Source organism: Drosophila tropicalis, unplaced genomic scaffold (genome assembly GCF_018151085.1).
Source record: "Drosophila tropicalis isolate 14030-0801.00 unplaced genomic scaffold, ASM1815108v1 contig_158, whole genome shotgun sequence".
In the NCBI taxonomy this organism is placed as follows: domain Eukaryota; kingdom Metazoa; phylum Arthropoda; class Insecta; order Diptera; family Drosophilidae; genus Drosophila; species Drosophila tropicalis.
The window spans coordinates 13,214,446-13,233,196 of NW_027172602.1; the positions used below are offsets into that span (position 1 = coordinate 13,214,446).

Sequence of the window (18,751 nt, forward strand, 5' to 3'; positions counted from 1 at the left end):
CTACTGATCTAGCGAGTTTCATTAGAATCGTAATGAATATGGTCAAGTTATACTAAGAAACGATTTGTGCTGAGACCAATCTAAAGTCAGAGATGGCCGCCAGGTGCGCCAAAGTACTGGGCGTGTCTGTTTTATGTAACGTTAAAAAGCTTAAAAAGTAATTGGCTTATTACAAGTATAAGTAAGTATTCGGCATCTAATGAGCATATGACATAAAAAGAACTTAAAAATCGATGTTAACAACTCATTAAAGAGATGCGAATAGTTCAAATTTCTTAACATAAACCCACTTTCTGGGAGTAGAAGGAACTTCTTTCTTGTGTCAGTTACCGGTTTTAGGCCATTCTCAATGGATTGCGTACTCACCTTGTGGCTTGAGTCATTCGTTCACTTCAGAAATTGTAATCGATTGCATTTTATATGTTTTTCGAATAACTAATTGCTTCCACTCCAATATGGTCTGAGCTGTTGACATTTAGAACAGAGCAAAAGTGAGGAGATCGATCAACAGGATGCTACTATATGCCGACCTTTGCGGATCCATCATTGTACAAGTCGAACTACTTATTGGACATGCACTTTATATATTTGGCTTACACTAAACAACAAATCAACAATCGAATCGATGGAATTAATCATTTTCAAGTGGGTCGAAATGTGACTATTTTTAGACGCAAAGACTAAGGCTTCTGGAGCAGACGACCGCGGGGAGGAGGTCAAGTTCCTGTTGTCTGGGCACTCCATTTCTTTTTCAGCGACATTGTCAAATCGATGCTCTTCAAATAATTAACTCGAATATTGTGTAAGGTCGACCAAACGATCGAGCGATCGACCGACCGACCGACCGACCGACCATGTTGTTATCTTGACAAAACGGATAAAAATCGCAAGGCCTAATCGAAAAGGTACTTCCAGAAAAAGCAGCCCGAAAAGCGACAAACACACAGAAATAAACCACTAAACTGATAACCGTTTCCTAGGAGAAAGGGCTTATTAATAGAACCAACATTGGCACACGGCTGTCTTGGCCAAGAGAATAATGCGTTTATAAATACGCGAAAATGATCGATGGATGCAAACGACGACGTGCAAAATCTTTACAAACAAATTTAGGTTGTTTTTTTTCTTCTGTTTTTTGATTCTATTTGATTTTTTTGGTTGGGGCATATCTGTTTTGCTTTTTAAATGCTTAGATGGATCAGGCGAGTATATATATGTATATATATGTATGTATATAATAAATATTTTACATAGACTTAAGCGTAACTCTTTAAATCAATCACTGAAATACGCCCTGGGATAGCTGGAATAATCGTCTTCATCGTCATCATCATCAACATCATTATCTTAAAAATGAAAATTAAACAAATTATATATATATGTAGGCATCATCGTGTTATATAGCCTTATAGTCAATCGATAAATGCAGGAAATTGTCAGGATAACTGAAATGTTCGGAGAGCCATTGCAATTGTGTCTCCTCATGCAAATCAATGCCATGTGTGCGACATCCGACTGAAAAAGACATAAAGAAAGGCAAATTATCAGTCATTATTATTATCAAAGACAAAACACAAATCACTAAAACCTAGCGTTTGATTTAAGTACTAAAATCCAATTTCTATTTCAAGTGAATAAATGAAAAGAGAACATGACTTGTTAATAACTTGTTTATTAGTTAGTTACTACGAGTCAAAATTATTGTCGAATCGTACAATCGTTGTTACTTTACTCGTAAGTAGACTAGAGACTCGTTTAACTGTTGACCAAGTAACGAGTAAAGTCCAGCTTAGCGAGTAATCAAGTTAAGGAAAAGAAAAGGTAAGTGCAATCGTTGTTATTTTGCTCTTTTCTAAACTGAGAGACTCGTTGAATCGTTGAGCAAGTAACGAGTAAAGTTTTTGAAAGAAATAAATAAACTAAATTATAAAGAGACTTTAATACTTCCTTCCTACTAAACTGTCTAGTATATAAAAAGAAGATAAATAGATTAACTCGTTAAGTATTATTGATATTCGTTCAGTCGTCTCGTTATAAACATTACTGATTAAAATACTCGTAGTATATAGATAAATAATGTAAGAGAAACATCGATTTAGAAGATTTTCACTGAGAAAATGAAGAGACCCATACGAACATTAAGCTTTACTCGTTATAAAACTGAGGCGTTAATTAACACTCGTTGTCAACTCTACGAGTCGCTTGGGAGTCTAATGGGAAAATAGTTGGATATTAAGAATCTGTCCAGTTTTAGAGCAGTTATGCGGGGAGGAGAAAGATTTCGTCTAATTTGTTAAATTTGATCAAAAACAGAATATTGTTTAACTCATAAGAATAATAATAGTTAAAGCTCTCCATAAACTCTATAAACACACACAATCAAAGAGAGAGAGAGAGTGTGTGTGTGGGTGGCTGTATAGAATGCATTCTATCTCGGGAAACCTACTTTTCCCGACTTTTTTTTTGTCTTTTGTTCCCATATAAATCACTGTTGGCATTATCTACAAGTGTATTAAGGCATGGCAAATGGCAAATGTTCTTCAATAACATTTAAATCTAAAGTGGATTTTTTTTTTTTTTTTCAAAAAATTTCGTCATTTATAATTATAGCTTTTTGAATTGTAATTATAGATTGGCAGTTGAGTGAGTAGTAGTAAAAGTAGGAAGGGAGTCGACTCCCGTTCAAGTTCTCTCCGCCCCACAAGCTATGTATATCTCTCTCTCCCACACACACACACACACACACATACTCGCTTTGATTGTGTGTAAATCTCTGATAATGGCTGATTACATACTAAGTATATGGAGAAGCGAATGAGTGTGGTCAAAGATAAGATTTGTGCAACGAGGCGATTTCAAGTAGACCGACAAACCCAGCGTTCCGAATGTGTCTTGTACATATATTATTTGATACGATTTAGCAAGTTTCGCCTTTCGGACGGAGTGATGGGTGGGTGGGTGGTTAATTCAAGTGAGTGATTAAACTAAACTAATCGAAACGCACTGCAACTCGCCTAAAAGCATTTCTCGCCTGATATCTCCAATGCTGGTCCAATAAAAGTCACGAGTTTAATGACCAAAACGAATGGTGGCGGCGCTAGTCCAAAAATAGAAATGCCCAAACATAGAGCAACTCGCAAGAGCCAAAGATAGAAAGAGATAGTCAGAGCTATAGAAGGAGACAGACATGATTAACCTCAAAGAGCGGCAAAGTGAAAAACAGGTGGAAAATTATATAGATCGATCGAAAGAACACTACCAGAATCACAAATATATATATATTTATAGGTTGTATGAGTTGGAAAATGATCAATGAATGGGAAGCCCTGCGAACTGAAAGTAGAGGTGACCGCTAGGTGCGCTGAAGTGCGACAACCTTTAACTGAGAGAGAAAACTGTCTTGGCCAACTTAGAATCAACTGAGCAAACATAATGAATGATCAATGAACAGTGATCACTATCATTTGTGTTTACCTTTGTGATTATAAATTTTCCATTAAGACATTCATATTAATTTAGTAATTAGCAGTAATCACAGCAAAAAACAACAACATCAAAGCGTTCCTTTCCCGCTGCACACACACACACACACACTGTCACACAACCAAAGAGAGGGAGCGAGAGAGTGAGTGAGTGTGTGGCGCCAAACAGTCTGACAATTTATTGATCCCATTTTCTTTTCAATCGACGACAAGAAACGTGCAATCCCAAGAATCAGTCAAGTTGACTAAGTCCTCCCTAAGTCAGTCACTTAAGTGGCACCCCTTTCACCATCCCCCTTGCCCCGCCAACACACCCACCACCATCATGATCATAAGAGTTCACTTGACATCGGCGGCTCATAGCTCACGCCTAAAAATAACTCCCGATCCGATGTCGATCGATGGCAAGCGAATTGTGTTTTACTCTAGAAATCTGATAACGCGAAGGGGCCCAATCATCATAATAATTTAATAGATTGTGTGTGTCCAATAGGCCAATAAACCGACACACACACACACACATAGATACATCCATACGTATATTGGCATGTAGGTATACATTCCGTGTCGATTCAAGTTCCGGTCAACCATTTCGCCTCCTCCTCCTTCACCTTCCACTGCGATGGCAATGCAATTTCTAGGCCCAGACACTTGTCCATTCACCAAAACCGTCCATCATGATGGGTGGAGGAGGGAAACGGGAGACAGGGGCAATTATTTCATTTCAATTTTTCGTTTATTTTGACGTAGCAACTTTGTAGGGACATGATCAAAACTTGAAATTAAAAAATTGGAACCCAAAATGCTTGATGGGGCAGTTTTTTCTCTCTCCCCCCTCTCTCTCTCTCTCTCTCTCATTCTCTTTATTTTAGTTTTTACCAGACAAAACAAACAAAATCAAACTTCGTTTTTGATGTTCGCAGACGGTGAGGGAAAGACAACAACAACAACAACAACAAAAAATGAATTACAACAAAAAACAAACGTGGCAAAAAGAAGCGAAAAGAATCGCCAAGATATAATATATCATATAAATCATATACATATATACTATGTATGTAGGTATATTTATATTGTATCTGGATTATTTTTCAATTGAGGCGTGGTCAAAGAATTAAGAACTCGATTTAGAGCGTTAAAACTGATGGATACCCTGTAGGAAGATCAGAAAGATAAACCAAAGCCCCAAAAACACAATGTGAACCGAAAGAGGACCAATTCCGAAACGGATTTTCATATTGAAAGCGATTTGAAAGTATATCCGAAACATTCATTACACATTCTAGCAAAGAAACTAGATGATCCGATAAACTGTGCTTCATACAAGTCTCGATATGCCCTGCTGGTGGTGCAGGGTATAATTAGATTGAAATTCAAACGAAATTGCTCGGTGCCATTTATCAAGACAGCTGTGGGAGGGGAGACGATACTCCAGATTGGAATTTTTGCCTGCTATTTTGCACCTTTATGACGACATACCGAGAGCTATTAAAGAAAAGTTTCAAAATCAAGGTTTCTCTTACCCTTTGTTCAACTGATGTCGCCAGGCAGAAGAAGGAGCGTTTCAGGGACTATGGGAAAGCTAGAGATATTTGCCATGAAATGTAGTACATAATGAATCAAATGAATGGGACTGAATAGAAGTCCTGACATAGTGGACCAACTCAACTGAATCGATTAATGAGGGACAAAAGCCCAGGAGTGTCTCCAATGTCTTCATTCCATTCGGACCCAGAACATTGTAACTCAGATCCAACTCAGTTAAATGGACCTTAGAGCTCAAATGATTCAAGGCTAATGAGTTTCCTCCACAGGGCTTTCCAACGTTTCCCCAGTGACCCATAGCCGCTCGCAGAACATCCTGGACTCTGCTTTGTCCAGGGAGAGAGAGAGATACCTTGATTTAAAAGTATAGGTGGCCATATTCCGTATTGGATGAGTCAGTCGTAGAGGTGGAGAAACTAACGATGACATTTTCGATGTATCGATGTTTTCCCACCCCTAATGAGTTGTCAAACTACAATGAATATGAGTAAGCGAGACAGAAAACAAAAGAAAGCAAGGGTTAGAGCTTTGAGCAGTTGTAAAACGCGACGAAGGGACCTCAAGGACGAACTGCACCTGTGAGATTACTTGATGAAATGGAGATCTTAGATCCTAGATCGATAGGTGGACTAAAGGACTTTGGTGATCAAAGCATATTGAGTATATTTGGACCACCCACCGAGCAGGATTGAGGCGTGGCACGGCAAACAGGATAAGGTAACGCGTCCAGGCTTTTCTTCTTCTTTACTTTACATCTCTTCTCTCGATTCAGTTTACTCGATTTCTGTTTCTGTTTTTTGTGCATTTTGCAGGTTGCCATTGTTTGTCTGATTGACGAAATGCAAACGAAAATGTGTCGAAATTGGGACTAAGCAAATATGCAAAGGTGGCAAACACAGCACAGCAATAAGAAAAAAGCAGAGCAGAAAAAGAAAAGAGAGTGTGAGGGAGAAAGAGAGAGAGCGAGATGTGTGAGTGCAGTGCAATGGAGTGCCGAAAGGGAGAGAGCGAGCGGGAGAGAGAACAAAGTAAAGATGCAAGAGCCAAGGCAAGTGATAAACATTCAAGGTGCGATTTCCGTGCAACAAGCAAACGGAGAGGGGGACAGAGAGAGCGAGAGAGAGAGAGATGGAGAGTAAAGGTGTTGGCGACGGAGGAGGTGTAAAATACAAATAAGCGGAGGTGATATCTCAGAACTTCCTTTTCACACATTCAACGACGAAGAGCACCCTACACAAACATGCACACACACACACACACACACACACATGGACGTTTTGCGTCTGCGTCGATGTCGACAGCGACGTTGCTTTCCGGCAAACGACGCCAAGATCCGCCAGCCGGCGGCAAATCATGAAAGCGGGCTCTCCAAAACAACAACACAAAAAAAGAATACAAAAACGAACTGAAAAAAAGTGAGCCGAATGCCAATGCATCAGGAGAGAAAACGAAGCACCAGCAGAGCTCCAAACACACACACGCCAGAAAGGAGAAGTCGTCGTAGCCAAAACCGCTGGGCAGAAGAAGAAGAAGAAGAAATGCGTTTTCGTTATTTTTGACGCGTCTTAGATTCTCAACCGTTGGCTACCAAAGCCGCTGCCGCCGCCGCTGCCACCGACGCAGCCGCAGCAGCTATTGCCGCCTGCCTTGACTGTTGTTGTTTTCGTTGCTCATCATCTCCTCCTACTCCTCCACCTCCTCCTACTACCCTTCTCCTCCTCTGGCTGTCTGTGCTTCTTCATTTCTCGTTCTTTTCTTCGTTTTTGGTTTGGTTCTTCTTTTTTTTTTTTTTTTGATTTCTTGGAATCGCATCTACTTTGAACCTTCCACGTTCCCGCCGACAAACTGCATTGTATATTTGAATTTCATTTCAATTTAAATACAATTTTCTATGAAAATGCACGCACTACAAATACACGTACGTGCAATCGCGTCGCCCCCAACCGCACCGAGAAAACCCCTCGAGTAGCACCTCATCATACCATGCCGAGTCTGCCCCATCCCCATCCCCAGCCACGATCAATTGACCATGTTTAGAATGCATTTATGTGATTTGGATTACACTAACTGAATCGGCCTGGGGCTAAATGCTGCTGGAAATGGGATTAATGGAAATAGAAGGGAAGGGAATGTGTCTGGTGTTGAGTTCCCCCTGTTTAACCGGAAGAAGATTCAAACCAACAAAAAGAGAAATATTTATGATTTCGAATTGAAGGCAAGTTCGTTTCTTGACAGGATTTTGACAAAATTCTCGTTAATCTCTTTGATTTTGGCCAAACGAACTGAAACAGAGAAAGCATTTCGCAATTTCGGGGGAACTATGCCCCCTAAAGTAGGCAACAATCGTTAGAAGAAGTAACCCTCGAAGCAAAATCTAAATAAATATTGTATTTAGGGACAAAAAACTTGTCAACTGAGCTAAGTCAACTGTAAAAAGATGTATTTCGGACCCGTGAATCGAACGCAGGCGATTTTGGAGCCTAATTGAGAGGGTCTAAAGCACTCTTCAACATAAACTGAGATTGAAATCTATGGAGGACAATGCAGATCCTGGGCCAACATTCAACTGCATAACAAAAGTTGGATTTTGGTCTGAACATCCAAGAAGTAAGCCAACAGAAGCTATCATTATTGGTTACCCAATGAACTAAATAATCTTCAAGTTTCAAGGGGAAAATTCAAGGACTAATAGAGCAATAATTAGGCAATGTTAGGAATACGAAGGGATTAATTTTTCGGCAATTAAGAACAACCCCAAAAATTTAAGTTAAACTGTTGCTTAACTTGTTGCTAATCTCTCTTCCTCACTCTCTGTCAAGCGTAGGGACGCTCTGTGATGGATTGATCCGAGCAATGGCCCACCTTAAGCCAGGCGTGGCCATCAAGGACACTCAAAGATGCTCACCCAAACACACACACACACACACGCACACCTAGTGGTATGACCTTTGGGAAAATACGTGTTGTTGTCTAAAATCTAAAACCTAATCCCAAAGGACATCTTCGCCCTTTCTCTCTCTCTCTCGCTCTCCCTCTTTTGTTCGCCCACTTGTTTTCTGGCATTTTCTTTCTTTCTTTCTTTGAGCACTTCGAGCTCTAAGTTTTTCGACAAAATCTCTCACCTTTCAAATGGGAAATTCCTTCAATTCGCCGAGGAGAAAAAGAAGGTCGTAAGCATGCAAATAAAAATTTCACACCTTGGCCTCACACAAGGAGGGCAGCATCAGCAGCAGCAGCAGCAACAGACACACATCTGGGTAATTCCCAAACCAGCCTAAAAAACACACACACACACACACACACTGACACACACCTCAAAATGAACCATATGGACACGAACAAGGATTCTTTGAGCAACTGAGGCGTACATATTGATGATTGTCAATGAATAGAAAGACAGATAGCTAGAAGCAGAGAAAGAGAGAGAGATAGAGCATATACATATAATTCGTAAATCCCAGCCGCAGGTATTTAGTTCCGCCTTTAGTCTGTCTTTGGAATTCCCAATGCCTATTATTGCACCTAAGCCACCACCACCAGCAACAGCATCGAGTATCGAGCACTGAGCAACCAGCGAGATCAATCCATCTCGCTTGCACGCCTTGGTCTCTTGTCGCCGGCGCCGCAGGTCAGGATGATGGGCACCCAACGGCGATACTGATGCCGATGCCGATGCCTCGAAAATCCACACGTACTTTTCATTGTAGACAAATTTGGGTTCCCTCTTTTTCTTCTACGTGTCTCTTCGAATTTGTTTTCCTGTGTGTTTTGTTCTACCGTTTTTCAAATTTTCCAAATTTTCAAATGTTATTCCATACTTGTTGTACTTGTGAGCCTGAATGACCAAACGATTCTCTCTAGAGAATGTGAGTGTGACAGAGAGAGAGAGAGAGAGAGATGGATGAAACAAAACACTTGGCCAGTTCCAACAACTTGTGTCCAGGGGATATTTGAAAGAACGAACGAAAGAAAAGAATAAACCTGCCTAGACTGACTGTTGCCTGCTGCTGGCTGCTGCCTGCCCCGGGGGCCTTTGTGTTAACCAATACACACACACACACACACACATTATATACATCACATATAGGAAAAATTCTCGTCTTTTTGTATTCAGGTTTTTCTTTTTTCAAAGACATTGATGAATTGAAGAATGATTGCCAGTTGGTGCCGCAGGGCGGATCTTCATTTTTGGGATCAGTTTTTCAGTTCGCTTCGGTTCGTTTGTGTTGTTCAATAGAAAAATAAATAAGTCAGCTAGCCGCCGCCGCCGCCGCCATGCACTTGGCCTGGCCAGACTGACTGGCACCTTTTTCTTGTTTCCACTCAGACTCTGGGTCTACGCGACTGGCTGAGAGGCTGCTTATTATACACACACACACAGAGACAGACAGACAGACAGACACACAACACTTTTTGTTAGATGATGTCTGTTGTCCCCATCTATTCATCTATCCATCCATCCATCTAACCATCCATTTCTTATGTATGAGTTTTTCTTTCTTTCCTCTTCTTTCTTAGGTTCTGTTGATTGTTTTGGCCTAAAGGTAATTGATAGCCAGGGGCTGGGCAAAGTGTAATCCTTAAGATAACTCACCCGCTTTGCGCACAGGTGTTGATAATTCGGCCATCAGGTCGGCCAAATTCTTCTTTTGTCCACTTTCGCTTAAAGGTGAAATCAATTTTTGCGTATACGTGAAATCCTATTAAAAAAATAGCACAAAAAACGAAGCGATAGAGAGAGAGAGACAGAGTTTTAAAGAAGAATCGTTGTGATTTCTGCAATTGTTACTTCTTACATCATCGGTGTAGAAACGCACGGGTAGATTCTTAAAGGATTCCTGATCTCCATATGGTTCCATCAATCGTCTATTCACAGCCCAAAATTGATCGAATTTGTCATTGATTAGGCCCAACCAAAGTTGATTATGATCCTTTTTCTGCATGGCCGAGATAACAAGGCCACGATGCTTCAAAACATCGGCTTCCTTTAGGCAGGACATATAGTGTGACTCCAGAAGTTCTCTTTAAATAGCCAAAAAAGTGTTCATATTAGTGAATTTAGTTAATATATAACTTATTAGCTTATTTTCTATATCTATCAAAGATCAATATCATGTCAAAAAGTTTCAATTTCTTGGAATTGAGGAAAATCAAACTTGTCTCAACAAATACAAATGATTTTGGGTTATAGTATATAGGACTCTGATTCGTAATTGTATCCTGATCTTCTTTGACAACCTAAAATATGTTGAATATTCCTTATCGGTGTGCATAATTGTATAGAAACAAGAGAGTTATTTGGTATAAAGGGTTTAGTCTGCGACATTGGCCGTTTGAGGGCTTCTGAGACTGAGCGAGATAGCCCACAGTTACTATAAGGATAGAGTTGTGATTTCCAAATACAACTTCAAGTCTAAACTTAGAAAAACAAACAGTTTTTACGCCTATTTGTTGTTAACAAATTGATAAGTTAAGACTAAACCAAAGATACGATATGTTAAATTGAATTTCAGAGACGTTAATTTACAGTTCAGGTCATTTATCAATCAAGTGATAGTAACAAGTATGAATTAATAACATTTAAGAAATCATCAATTGAGAAATTAGCAAAGAGCTTTTCGTTTCAAATATAGTTTCTATAAACTATTACTATAAACTTGCTTCTACACTCTGAATGAAGACTATTCTTAGACATTGACTAAGGACTAAGACTAAAGTGTTGTAACCTATTCCTAGAACAAACTTAAATGATTCGCTCATACTTTGAGTTTAATTTGACCAAAGTGTCCTCGGGAAACTTGGAAAAGTGTATGGTAAGGCACCAGGGCGTGCAATCATCTTCTGGATGCAGCAGATCATATAGTACACCTGAAAAACGGACAAAGAAAGAATATCAATTGTATGTAAATTTTTGAGACAAACCTATTTTCAAATCCAATTGAAAGGAAATTGACTTTCAACATACAAGTGGGAGGCAAAGAGGAGGAGGAGGAGGTCTTCATTGGCCTAGATACCAAAAAAGATTTAATGACTTGAAATGTTATAAAAACATTTTAACGACTCTTGTATGTAGAACAATGTAGTACAAAAATTATATATACATATTATGTATACATATAAGTTTCGCAATTTGTATGTTTCTTGGGGCCAACATGTCGTATGAGTGACATAGAGTCAATCTGATCTGAACAGTGAAGCTCTCTTGAACGGACAAAGGTGTGAGCAAGAGAGGTTCCACAGTATGATTAATAGCCTTCTTACCAATTGGATAGTGCAGACGCAAAGGAGTTCCATTGAAATCAAACCAAACGGCTCCATCCTGATGTTCCGCAGCTATGTAGCGTGTGAAGTATTTGCGAACCTATTGGCGAGGAGGGGAAGTTTGTGTATTAATCCGTGTACTGTAATCCACGATTGAGTTGAATGTTTGTTACCTTATCAGTGACCAAGGGCAAGTAGCTGAGACGTGATATCATCAGATAGAAGGGCTCCGGCTTGATGCCAACAATCTCATCTCGATCTGCCTGGAAACAGATACCTATTTGTCCCTCCCATATCATGCGCAAGACTTCACGATCGTGGGCCATGATTGTTTTGTTTATTTACGTTTTGTTTTGTTTTTTGTGCGCTCTCTTCTTTTTGCTTATTTGTGGATAAGGGGTGTGGGAAATTTCAAGACAGTGTGGTAAACGCAGAAATATCCAACACTTAGCAGCACTAAAACTCTAACTACGATGACTATCGATAATTATCGATACCAGTGACACCATGGTGACTATGCGATTGTGATAAAATACAGTTGTGCGCCTAATTATAATGTTTGCTATTTTTCTTTGAATTTTATTTATAAGGTTAGTGTAAAAAAGGAGTTGATGAAATCGAAATGTGTAGATAAGCAAAATAGTAAGGTTTTTGCGGTTGTGAGCTATCTACATGAAGCTATCTACATATGGCCAGACAACAAAAACTCACCTCTCACTCAGCCACGATTGAAATGGATGTGTGTGTGGGTCTGGCCACTCTTGAAATTGTTATTGCAAACAAAAGCAACTCCTATCTCTATCCGTGCCGTGATGTAAATATGAAGTGGAATCTCATTGCGTTTGCAACAATTGAATTTAACGATCTATCAAACAAATCGAATTATTCTGCGTATTGATTAGACCAAGAAAAGCCGCAAGAAAAGGAGTTCTTTAAGCACGACAACGACGACGAGATCGGGTGACGGCGACAGGGCGACGGAGACGGTGTGAGTGAGAGTGAGAGAGGGGCACATATTTTGTGGACGATCCCAACGAACGGAACGAACAGAATGGATGTTGAAATACCTGTTTTGGCTGGATATCTTAATGTTCCAACTCAAACTGGATTTTCGCTGAATCGCATTTCGAAAAAGGTAAGCCTAGAAACGAATATATTTCAACATTGAAATGCAAATAAACTATGACTGAAAATTGCACAAAACCATCTGTACATCTACATATACATATGCATGCATAAATAGTTGTATATACAATATATGTACCTATACATATGTATGTATGTACATACCCATGTAGAATGGTATCTTTTCTTTCGATTGAGAACGAAATCAAAACGAGAATATCATTTCCATCTGCAATGTGCATGGCATGTGTATACAACGAACGTACGAACGAACGGCACACGCATACTTGTTGCATACAAATGAACCCAGGAGCGAGCGAGAGAGAGAGAATTATGCCGAAGTCTTTTTCTTCGATTTGCGTATGCGCGCCTGAGACATGAGCACACACACACACAGATACATACATACATACGAACAGCCACACGTATATACTCAGAAACACATATGTGAGTACGTTTGTGTGTGTGTGTGCGTGTTCGACAGGAAATTCTTCAGTGCGCAGTAATAGAAATAGTCGAGCCAGCATGAGCAAAAGAGAGAAATAGTGAGAGGGGGAGGTAAGGAGGTAGGCAGCCATAAAAGAGTGTCTTAGTGGGTGTAAGGGGGGCGAGCGAGTAGGATGACAGGGTAATACAAGGAAGGGATGGGCCCAGGCTTTGCCACTTGATCACATACAAAAACAACTCAGAAATACATGCATACACACACACATACATATGTATAGATGGATGGATGTGTATATTTATTTTTATTTTGCCGATTTCTGCCGTTATGTAAGCTAAACTTGGAATTTGATGATTCCGGCGAATTTGATTAGCACAACCCTAAATAAAAAAAAATAATAATACCACACAAAGAGGAATCATATAAACTCTTTCCCAGGAACGGAATTGCCAACATGAGGGCTAGTGGGCCAAATTAAATCTGTGATCATGGGGAGCTTGGCCCCTTGGCCCCTATTTCCCAATTATTTTACAGACAGAGATGAGATTGGTAATAGCAAAAGAAGGTCTACTTGTATGTGAAGAATGTCAGGCTAAGTGATACATAGGTTTCAGTTAAACATAAGGATAATGAAATTCTGTAATGCCTTTTAAAAAACTTTCCTCTTGGACAATGAAATTCTGTAATGCCTTTTAAAAAACTTTCCTCTTGGACCTTTCTTCTAATTGCAGAAAACATGCGGTCGATATTGCCTTTTATTTAAGGCCAGCCGACATGGTATCGCGCGATTGGAAATTGGCGAAAGCAAGGACGATAAGAATCCCAAAATTTTTGTACTCGGAGACTGTGTGAAGATCACAAAAGAAGCCGCCAATAATCTCATACACATTGTGAAACATAATGGTACCCTGGCCCTCAACACGAATGGCGATGAGGAGCTAAAGGATTGGCTTAAAGCCCTGCAGACTGTCGCATTTTGCGATACAAACACAGGACACCACGGAACCAATCATGGAAGTCATGGTGCAGCCATTGAGGAGGATAACGATCTGTATTGTAGTTCATTTGTAAGTACCAACAACATTAACAACAACAACTCTTAATGATCCGCAATTACTTGCCGCGAGAATTTTTGCGCCTATTGTTCCGATCGTAAGATTTTGGTGGGCAGCAAAGAACTTCCAGATTATTGCCAAATTTCATACGCATAAAATGCGGTGTTGGGGCCTTTTGCAGCCATTTCAAATAGCGCACAAAGAGATTGTACGTCAAATAACGAACGGCGGTGCACTTCGAAGTGTGATGATAGCTACAGCAAGGATCAAAGGCCCAGAGGCGCGAAAGTTCATCGAAACAGCGGCCATGATATTTCTTTGGCATGCAAAATCTTAAAGAAACAGAGACAACTAATATATGATTCATGTTTTTTGTTTCATTTTACTCACACTTTGTCGAGGGCCCTTTTTATGCGATCCTGGATTTCCATATTTGTCAAGGCCTCACGTAGGACAGGCGGTCCCTCAGTACGCCGGACAAGAGTCAAGAGATCAAGAAATGGTATCAGCTCAAAGCGTACGCAACCCATAACGTTAACAATTTCAGATTGTCGTTTGGGCCACTGATAGTCTAACCACATAATAGCAGCCATTAGAACCTGCCGCGCAGAGGATTGCTCACTGATTTATATATATAAATGTATATATCTATAACCCACCTCCATTTCCGTATTGACTGCAACTGTGTCCATACAGAGAAGACGTGTCACTGTCTCCACTTTCATTTGCAAAAACTCCGAACTGGCTGCGATTGGCAAAAAACAGGGTCCCAAACGTTCAAATATTGCCTTCTCTACGGCTGTACATCTCGATCTGGCAATTTTATAAAGAGATACGCATTTATCTGGATACATTTGGCACTCTCGATCGATAACTTGCCACAAAGAAGCGACCAAATGATCGCAACGCAAAAACTGGGCCGCCCGATGAACATCCATAAAGTGGCCAGATTCCATAACCTTACAGGGTTCGATGGCCCATCGATATATGGACACAAACGCACGTGACCTCACCATGGGCGAGGGCAAGTCTATCGCTTCTGTAAACTCAAGACCCCGAAAGAACAGCGAAATGGCTCGCAACACTAAATTATGGCAATGGAATTCTTTCCCCTCCACGATCACAATCATTGTGGGCCGTAAATTGCGTTGAAACACCGGCCAGAGCGTATCCATTAGAGGTCGTCGTGTACACATGTGTTTATGAGACCAATATTTTGGATCGGGTCTCCGCATTAGAATCGCATCCAGCTTGATCTTGGGTTGCCTCTTTTCCCATTTCACCGCAGCCGCCGATTCGCCATAAGCCTGTTTACCAAGCAGCAACTGATGAATCTCATCGATACGCCGATTATTCATATAGACTTTGTCTTCTTCACGAAGATATGGCTCCATTTTTACGGCAAATTTCGATTATTAAATCGTATAATTAACTAACAAATGTCGAAAATCTTTGTATATATATTTTTGGAAAGAATTTGTTGTGTTATCAGTAGGAATGAATATACAATTATACAAGTATTGAGTTTTAATTTGACAGATTTCAATATGCCTATCATATACATACTCACTTCTGACTTTTCTCTTGTTCTAGGATGGTCTCTTTATGATCACTTTGATACCATCAGAGGCATCGATACGTTGCAACATTGAACCGAAGACTTATATGCTCCAAATGACGCCGACTGAACTGCAATTGAAATCGGAGGATCTGAATGTAACAATTGCCATGTGGCCATATCGTTTTATACGAAAATATGGCTATCGTGATGGTAAATTCACATTCGAGGCGGGACGTAAATGCACCACAGGCGAAGGAGTCTTTACCTTGGATCACACCAATCCGCAGGAGGTATTCCGCTGTATGTCGGCCAAAATGAAATCGATGAAGAAACTTATCAATGGCAGCGATAGTTTGAGTAGCATTGAATGCGTGGAGAATCAATTTAGTGCCGTTGCTGGGATGGAACCGGGCTCACGTAGTCCATTGCCACCATCGCCATCAAGTAATCCGTTGAATGCAGCTGAATTCGAAATCAATTCCACACAGAGTTGTATATCATTGCGTGGCTTTATAAGCTCCAATGATTCATTGAATAACTTCTCAGCCAATAATAGTGGTGCTGGTGGTGTGGGTGGTGGAGTTACAGCAGCAGCAGCCAACAAACATATACCCAATAAGCCGCCACGCAAGTTACCCAATCCAGTGCCAGTTGCTCCTCCTCATTGTGATAAATACAAGAATATTGTGAAATACGAACCTGTTGCCATAACCACATCATCGCCAGCCGATGCAACCGGATCGGCGGTTATACTGAAGCCTGGCTCACCGGACTCACTGCATCGCGCCAGTCCACCAGATTTGCCGCTGCGCAACGAGAGTGTCATCAAGCCGCTAATGGAGCGGGACTACGAATGCATTGAGAATATAACCGATGCGTGGAAAACTCGCGGTGTCGGCGATGTGAGACACTGCGAACGTATACCATCAATACTCTGTGATAGTGGGGACTTTGTGCGGCAACAGCAGCGTGATAAACGCTTAACCCCAACTGCTGGTACACCAAAAATCATAGATATTGATATTGGGGAAGGCAATGGTTCTGCATTGCCATTGCCGTTGCCGCCACCGCCGTCATCCTCAATTGTTGGTGTACTTGTCTCCTCCACGCCGCCGGACGCGAACTATGATCGTTTGGATTTCCTGTCGCCAAATAATAAAACCTCCAGCGGTTATAAAACAATTGTCAATGTCACATTGCCGGTGAATCGTTTGCCACCGCCACCAAATGAATATGAATTGATAGCTAGTCCAGATACAGAAAGTTTTCGCAAAGCCGATGACAGCCATTTGGGCTACGGTGTGCTCCGTAAATCATCAACATCGAACACCACCACCACGAATAATAATAACAATAATAATAATCAGAATCATACTAATAATAATAATAATCATAATTCAACAAACTCAACTACAGCCACATCGACGACGTCTGTTGGCATTTGCATTAGCAGCAGCAGCAACAACAACAACAACAACAATGAATCTTCCTCCATCTCATCCTCCATCTCATCCTCCAACTCAGTATCAACAGCTCTCGACCATCGTAGCTACAATGGACTCAACTATACAATTGTCAGCAAACCCAAAAGAGTGTGAGACCCACAGAAAGGAAACGGATAAGCAGCAGGAGCAAGGACATACTACAATCGAACTCTAATCTCTATTGTAATATTCACATTTCGAATATAAGTTGAACAAGTTTTGTTTTAATTTTTATATTACTTAACTTTTTGCTAAAAAAAAAAAAAAAAACGAAGCAGAACGGGATAGAACGAGAAGTTCATCTCGCTCTATCTCGTGCAATGATCCAAAAGTTTTATATAATTTTTTTTTTTTTTTTTTTTTGTTTATTAGACGTTCATAATCTGTGATTCTACTGTTAATGAAAAAAAAGGTCGTATTTAGTCTGGCATTTTGTAAACACTGCCCCCCACCACCCTCTCAAAAATATATATATGTAATACACACACATCGAGTTCACACACACACACAATCAAAAGATATGGAATCATTTGAATATTTAGAATTTTAAGTCCATTTATTATATATATTCTCGATGATGATGATGATGATGACGATGGCAGGGAATCTCTCTCACAAAAGGGGCCAATCTACTTATATCCTAGAAATCTGAAATTTGTGTTCGTTTCTTCAGACATTCCTTGAGAAGTAAATGTACTCCGGGTGGAACAATGTTAAATGATATTTATATAAAAAAAGTTTGCCATATCAAAACGAAAACAAAGCCAGATTAAGTATGTAAATAACAGAAAATGATTTAAATTAATGATTTCAAACACATTTTGTCAAGTAATTATTATTATTCCATTTTTTTGTTTTTTTTGTAAATCAACGGAGAAGAAACTGTGGCCCATTGTCCTTAACCCACAATATTCGGCGGTGCCTTGAAACTATTTGAACTAACTAATTTTATATATATATATATGTATGTACATACCATGTGGAAAAGCCATATGGAAAAGCTGTAGAATATTGCGATTATTATTTTATTATTATTCTGGAATCTTAATGTAATCTAAGCGGCCAAGGTGTGATCGGAATCCTTTCCGATGTATCTTGGGCACAGCCACAACCCCAGCCATGCTTAACGGGACGTTTTAAAGTATCATCTACTCGTTATATACACATTTTTTTTTAATTTTGATATTCATGCCTTTTTTTTGTGTAACATACTGTCTAAAATATGTTCTATTTGTAAATAAATATATAAATTATATATATACAAATATAAAAATCCTTTCTTTTCAACTCGAATGTGAAGTAAGACTGAGAACTTAAAGTTAAAGGATTAGTCTGGAAATCAATTAATCGTATTTGAAATGGATCATATTATATTATATTGTATAGGGATATTGGAGAAATTAGTTATGCATCTAAACCGATCCGGCTAAAGTCTAAGTTTCCGTTTATATTTAGGTTGTTATCTAACACAAATTAAATTTGCTAACTAATAGAGAGATAAAAGTTTAATAACTTAATTTATAGATATTAAATTTAATTCGTTGAAACTTCGGCAAACTTTGAATGCAATTTTTGAATTTGTTTGGCAGCCGCTTTTAGAGTGACCACAGCTTCAGATATCGATAACAATTCATCGATTCACTTTTGCATCGCTATCGTTCAAGCGCGCCTAAAATGAAACAATTCAAATGGGAAATTAAAAGTTTCAATTTCAATAAAGACAAATTTAATTTTATTAATGCCCACCCACACAATCTTAAATACTCCTAACAACAACAAACCCCCCCCAAAAA

The 18,751-nt window shown here is 39.6% G+C and overlaps 3 protein-coding genes across 3 annotated transcripts; 1 reads left to right on the forward strand and 2 right to left on the reverse strand.

The window, feature by feature from the left end:
* Window positions 1-1,126: 1,126 nt before the first annotated feature.
* On the reverse strand, window positions 1,127-11,704 carry Atg5 (autophagy protein 5). Its single transcript, XM_068302613.1, has 6 exons — window positions 11,462-11,704; window positions 11,289-11,388; window positions 10,790-10,895; window positions 9,824-10,049; window positions 9,622-9,727; window positions 1,127-1,515 (listed from the first exon to the last, which is right to left on the reverse strand). The coding sequence occupies exons 1-6, from the start codon at window positions 11,612-11,614 to the stop codon at window positions 1,397-1,399; spliced, it is 810 nt and encodes a 269-aa protein (XP_068158714.1). The 5' UTR covers window positions 11,615-11,704; the 3' UTR covers window positions 1,127-1,396.
* Window positions 11,705-12,038: 334 nt separating this feature from the next.
* On the forward strand, window positions 12,039-18,231 carry Dok (docking protein homolog). Its single transcript, XM_068303065.1, has 3 exons — window positions 12,039-12,423; window positions 13,590-13,925; window positions 15,507-18,231. The coding sequence occupies exons 1-3, from the start codon at window positions 12,340-12,342 to the stop codon at window positions 17,070-17,072; spliced, it is 1,986 nt and encodes a 661-aa protein (XP_068159166.1). The 5' UTR covers window positions 12,039-12,339; the 3' UTR covers window positions 17,073-18,231.
* Window positions 13,891-15,410, reverse strand: LOC137586882 (kelch-like protein 40b). The gene is made up of 3 exons (XM_068303066.1): window positions 14,573-15,410; window positions 14,304-14,512; window positions 13,891-14,245 (listed from the first exon to the last, which is right to left on the reverse strand). The coding sequence occupies exons 1-3, from the start codon at window positions 15,305-15,307 to the stop codon at window positions 13,972-13,974; spliced, it is 1,218 nt and encodes a 405-aa protein (XP_068159167.1). The 5' UTR covers window positions 15,308-15,410; the 3' UTR covers window positions 13,891-13,971.
* Window positions 18,232-18,751: the final 520 nt, after the last annotated feature.

Coding starts and splice junctions, on each gene's coding strand:
- Atg5 (XM_068302613.1), bottom strand. CDS start 11,614: ATGGCCCACGATCGTGAAGTCTTGCGCATGATATGGGAGGGACAAATA. Junction 9,728..9,823: donor TGCGTTTCTACACCGATGAT/GTAAGAAGTAAC, acceptor TTTTTTTAATAG/GATTTCACGTATACGCAAAA. Junction 1,516..9,621: donor AACACCTGTGCGCAAAGCGG/GTGAGTTATCTT, acceptor TGTCTTTTTCAG/TCGGATGTCGCACACATGGC.
- Dok (XM_068303065.1), top strand. CDS start 12,340: ATGGATGTTGAAATACCTGTTTTGGCTGGATATCTTAATGTTCCAACT. Junction 12,424..13,589: donor TGAATCGCATTTCGAAAAAG/GTAAGCCTAGAA, acceptor TTCTAATTGCAG/AAAACATGCGGTCGATATTG. Junction 13,926..15,506: donor ATCTGTATTGTAGTTCATTT/GTAAGTACCAAC, acceptor CTCTTGTTCTAG/GATGGTCTCTTTATGATCAC.
- LOC137586882 (XM_068303066.1), bottom strand. CDS start 15,307: ATGGAGCCATATCTTCGTGAAGAAGACAAAGTCTATATGAATAATCGG. Junction 14,513..14,572: donor CAGTCAATACGGAAATGGAG/GTGGGTTATAGA, acceptor TCTGCGCGGCAG/GTTCTAATGGCTGCTATTAT. Junction 14,246..14,303: donor AAAAGGGCCCTCGACAAAGT/GTGAGTAAAATG, acceptor TGTTTCTTTAAG/ATTTTGCATGCCAAAGAAAT.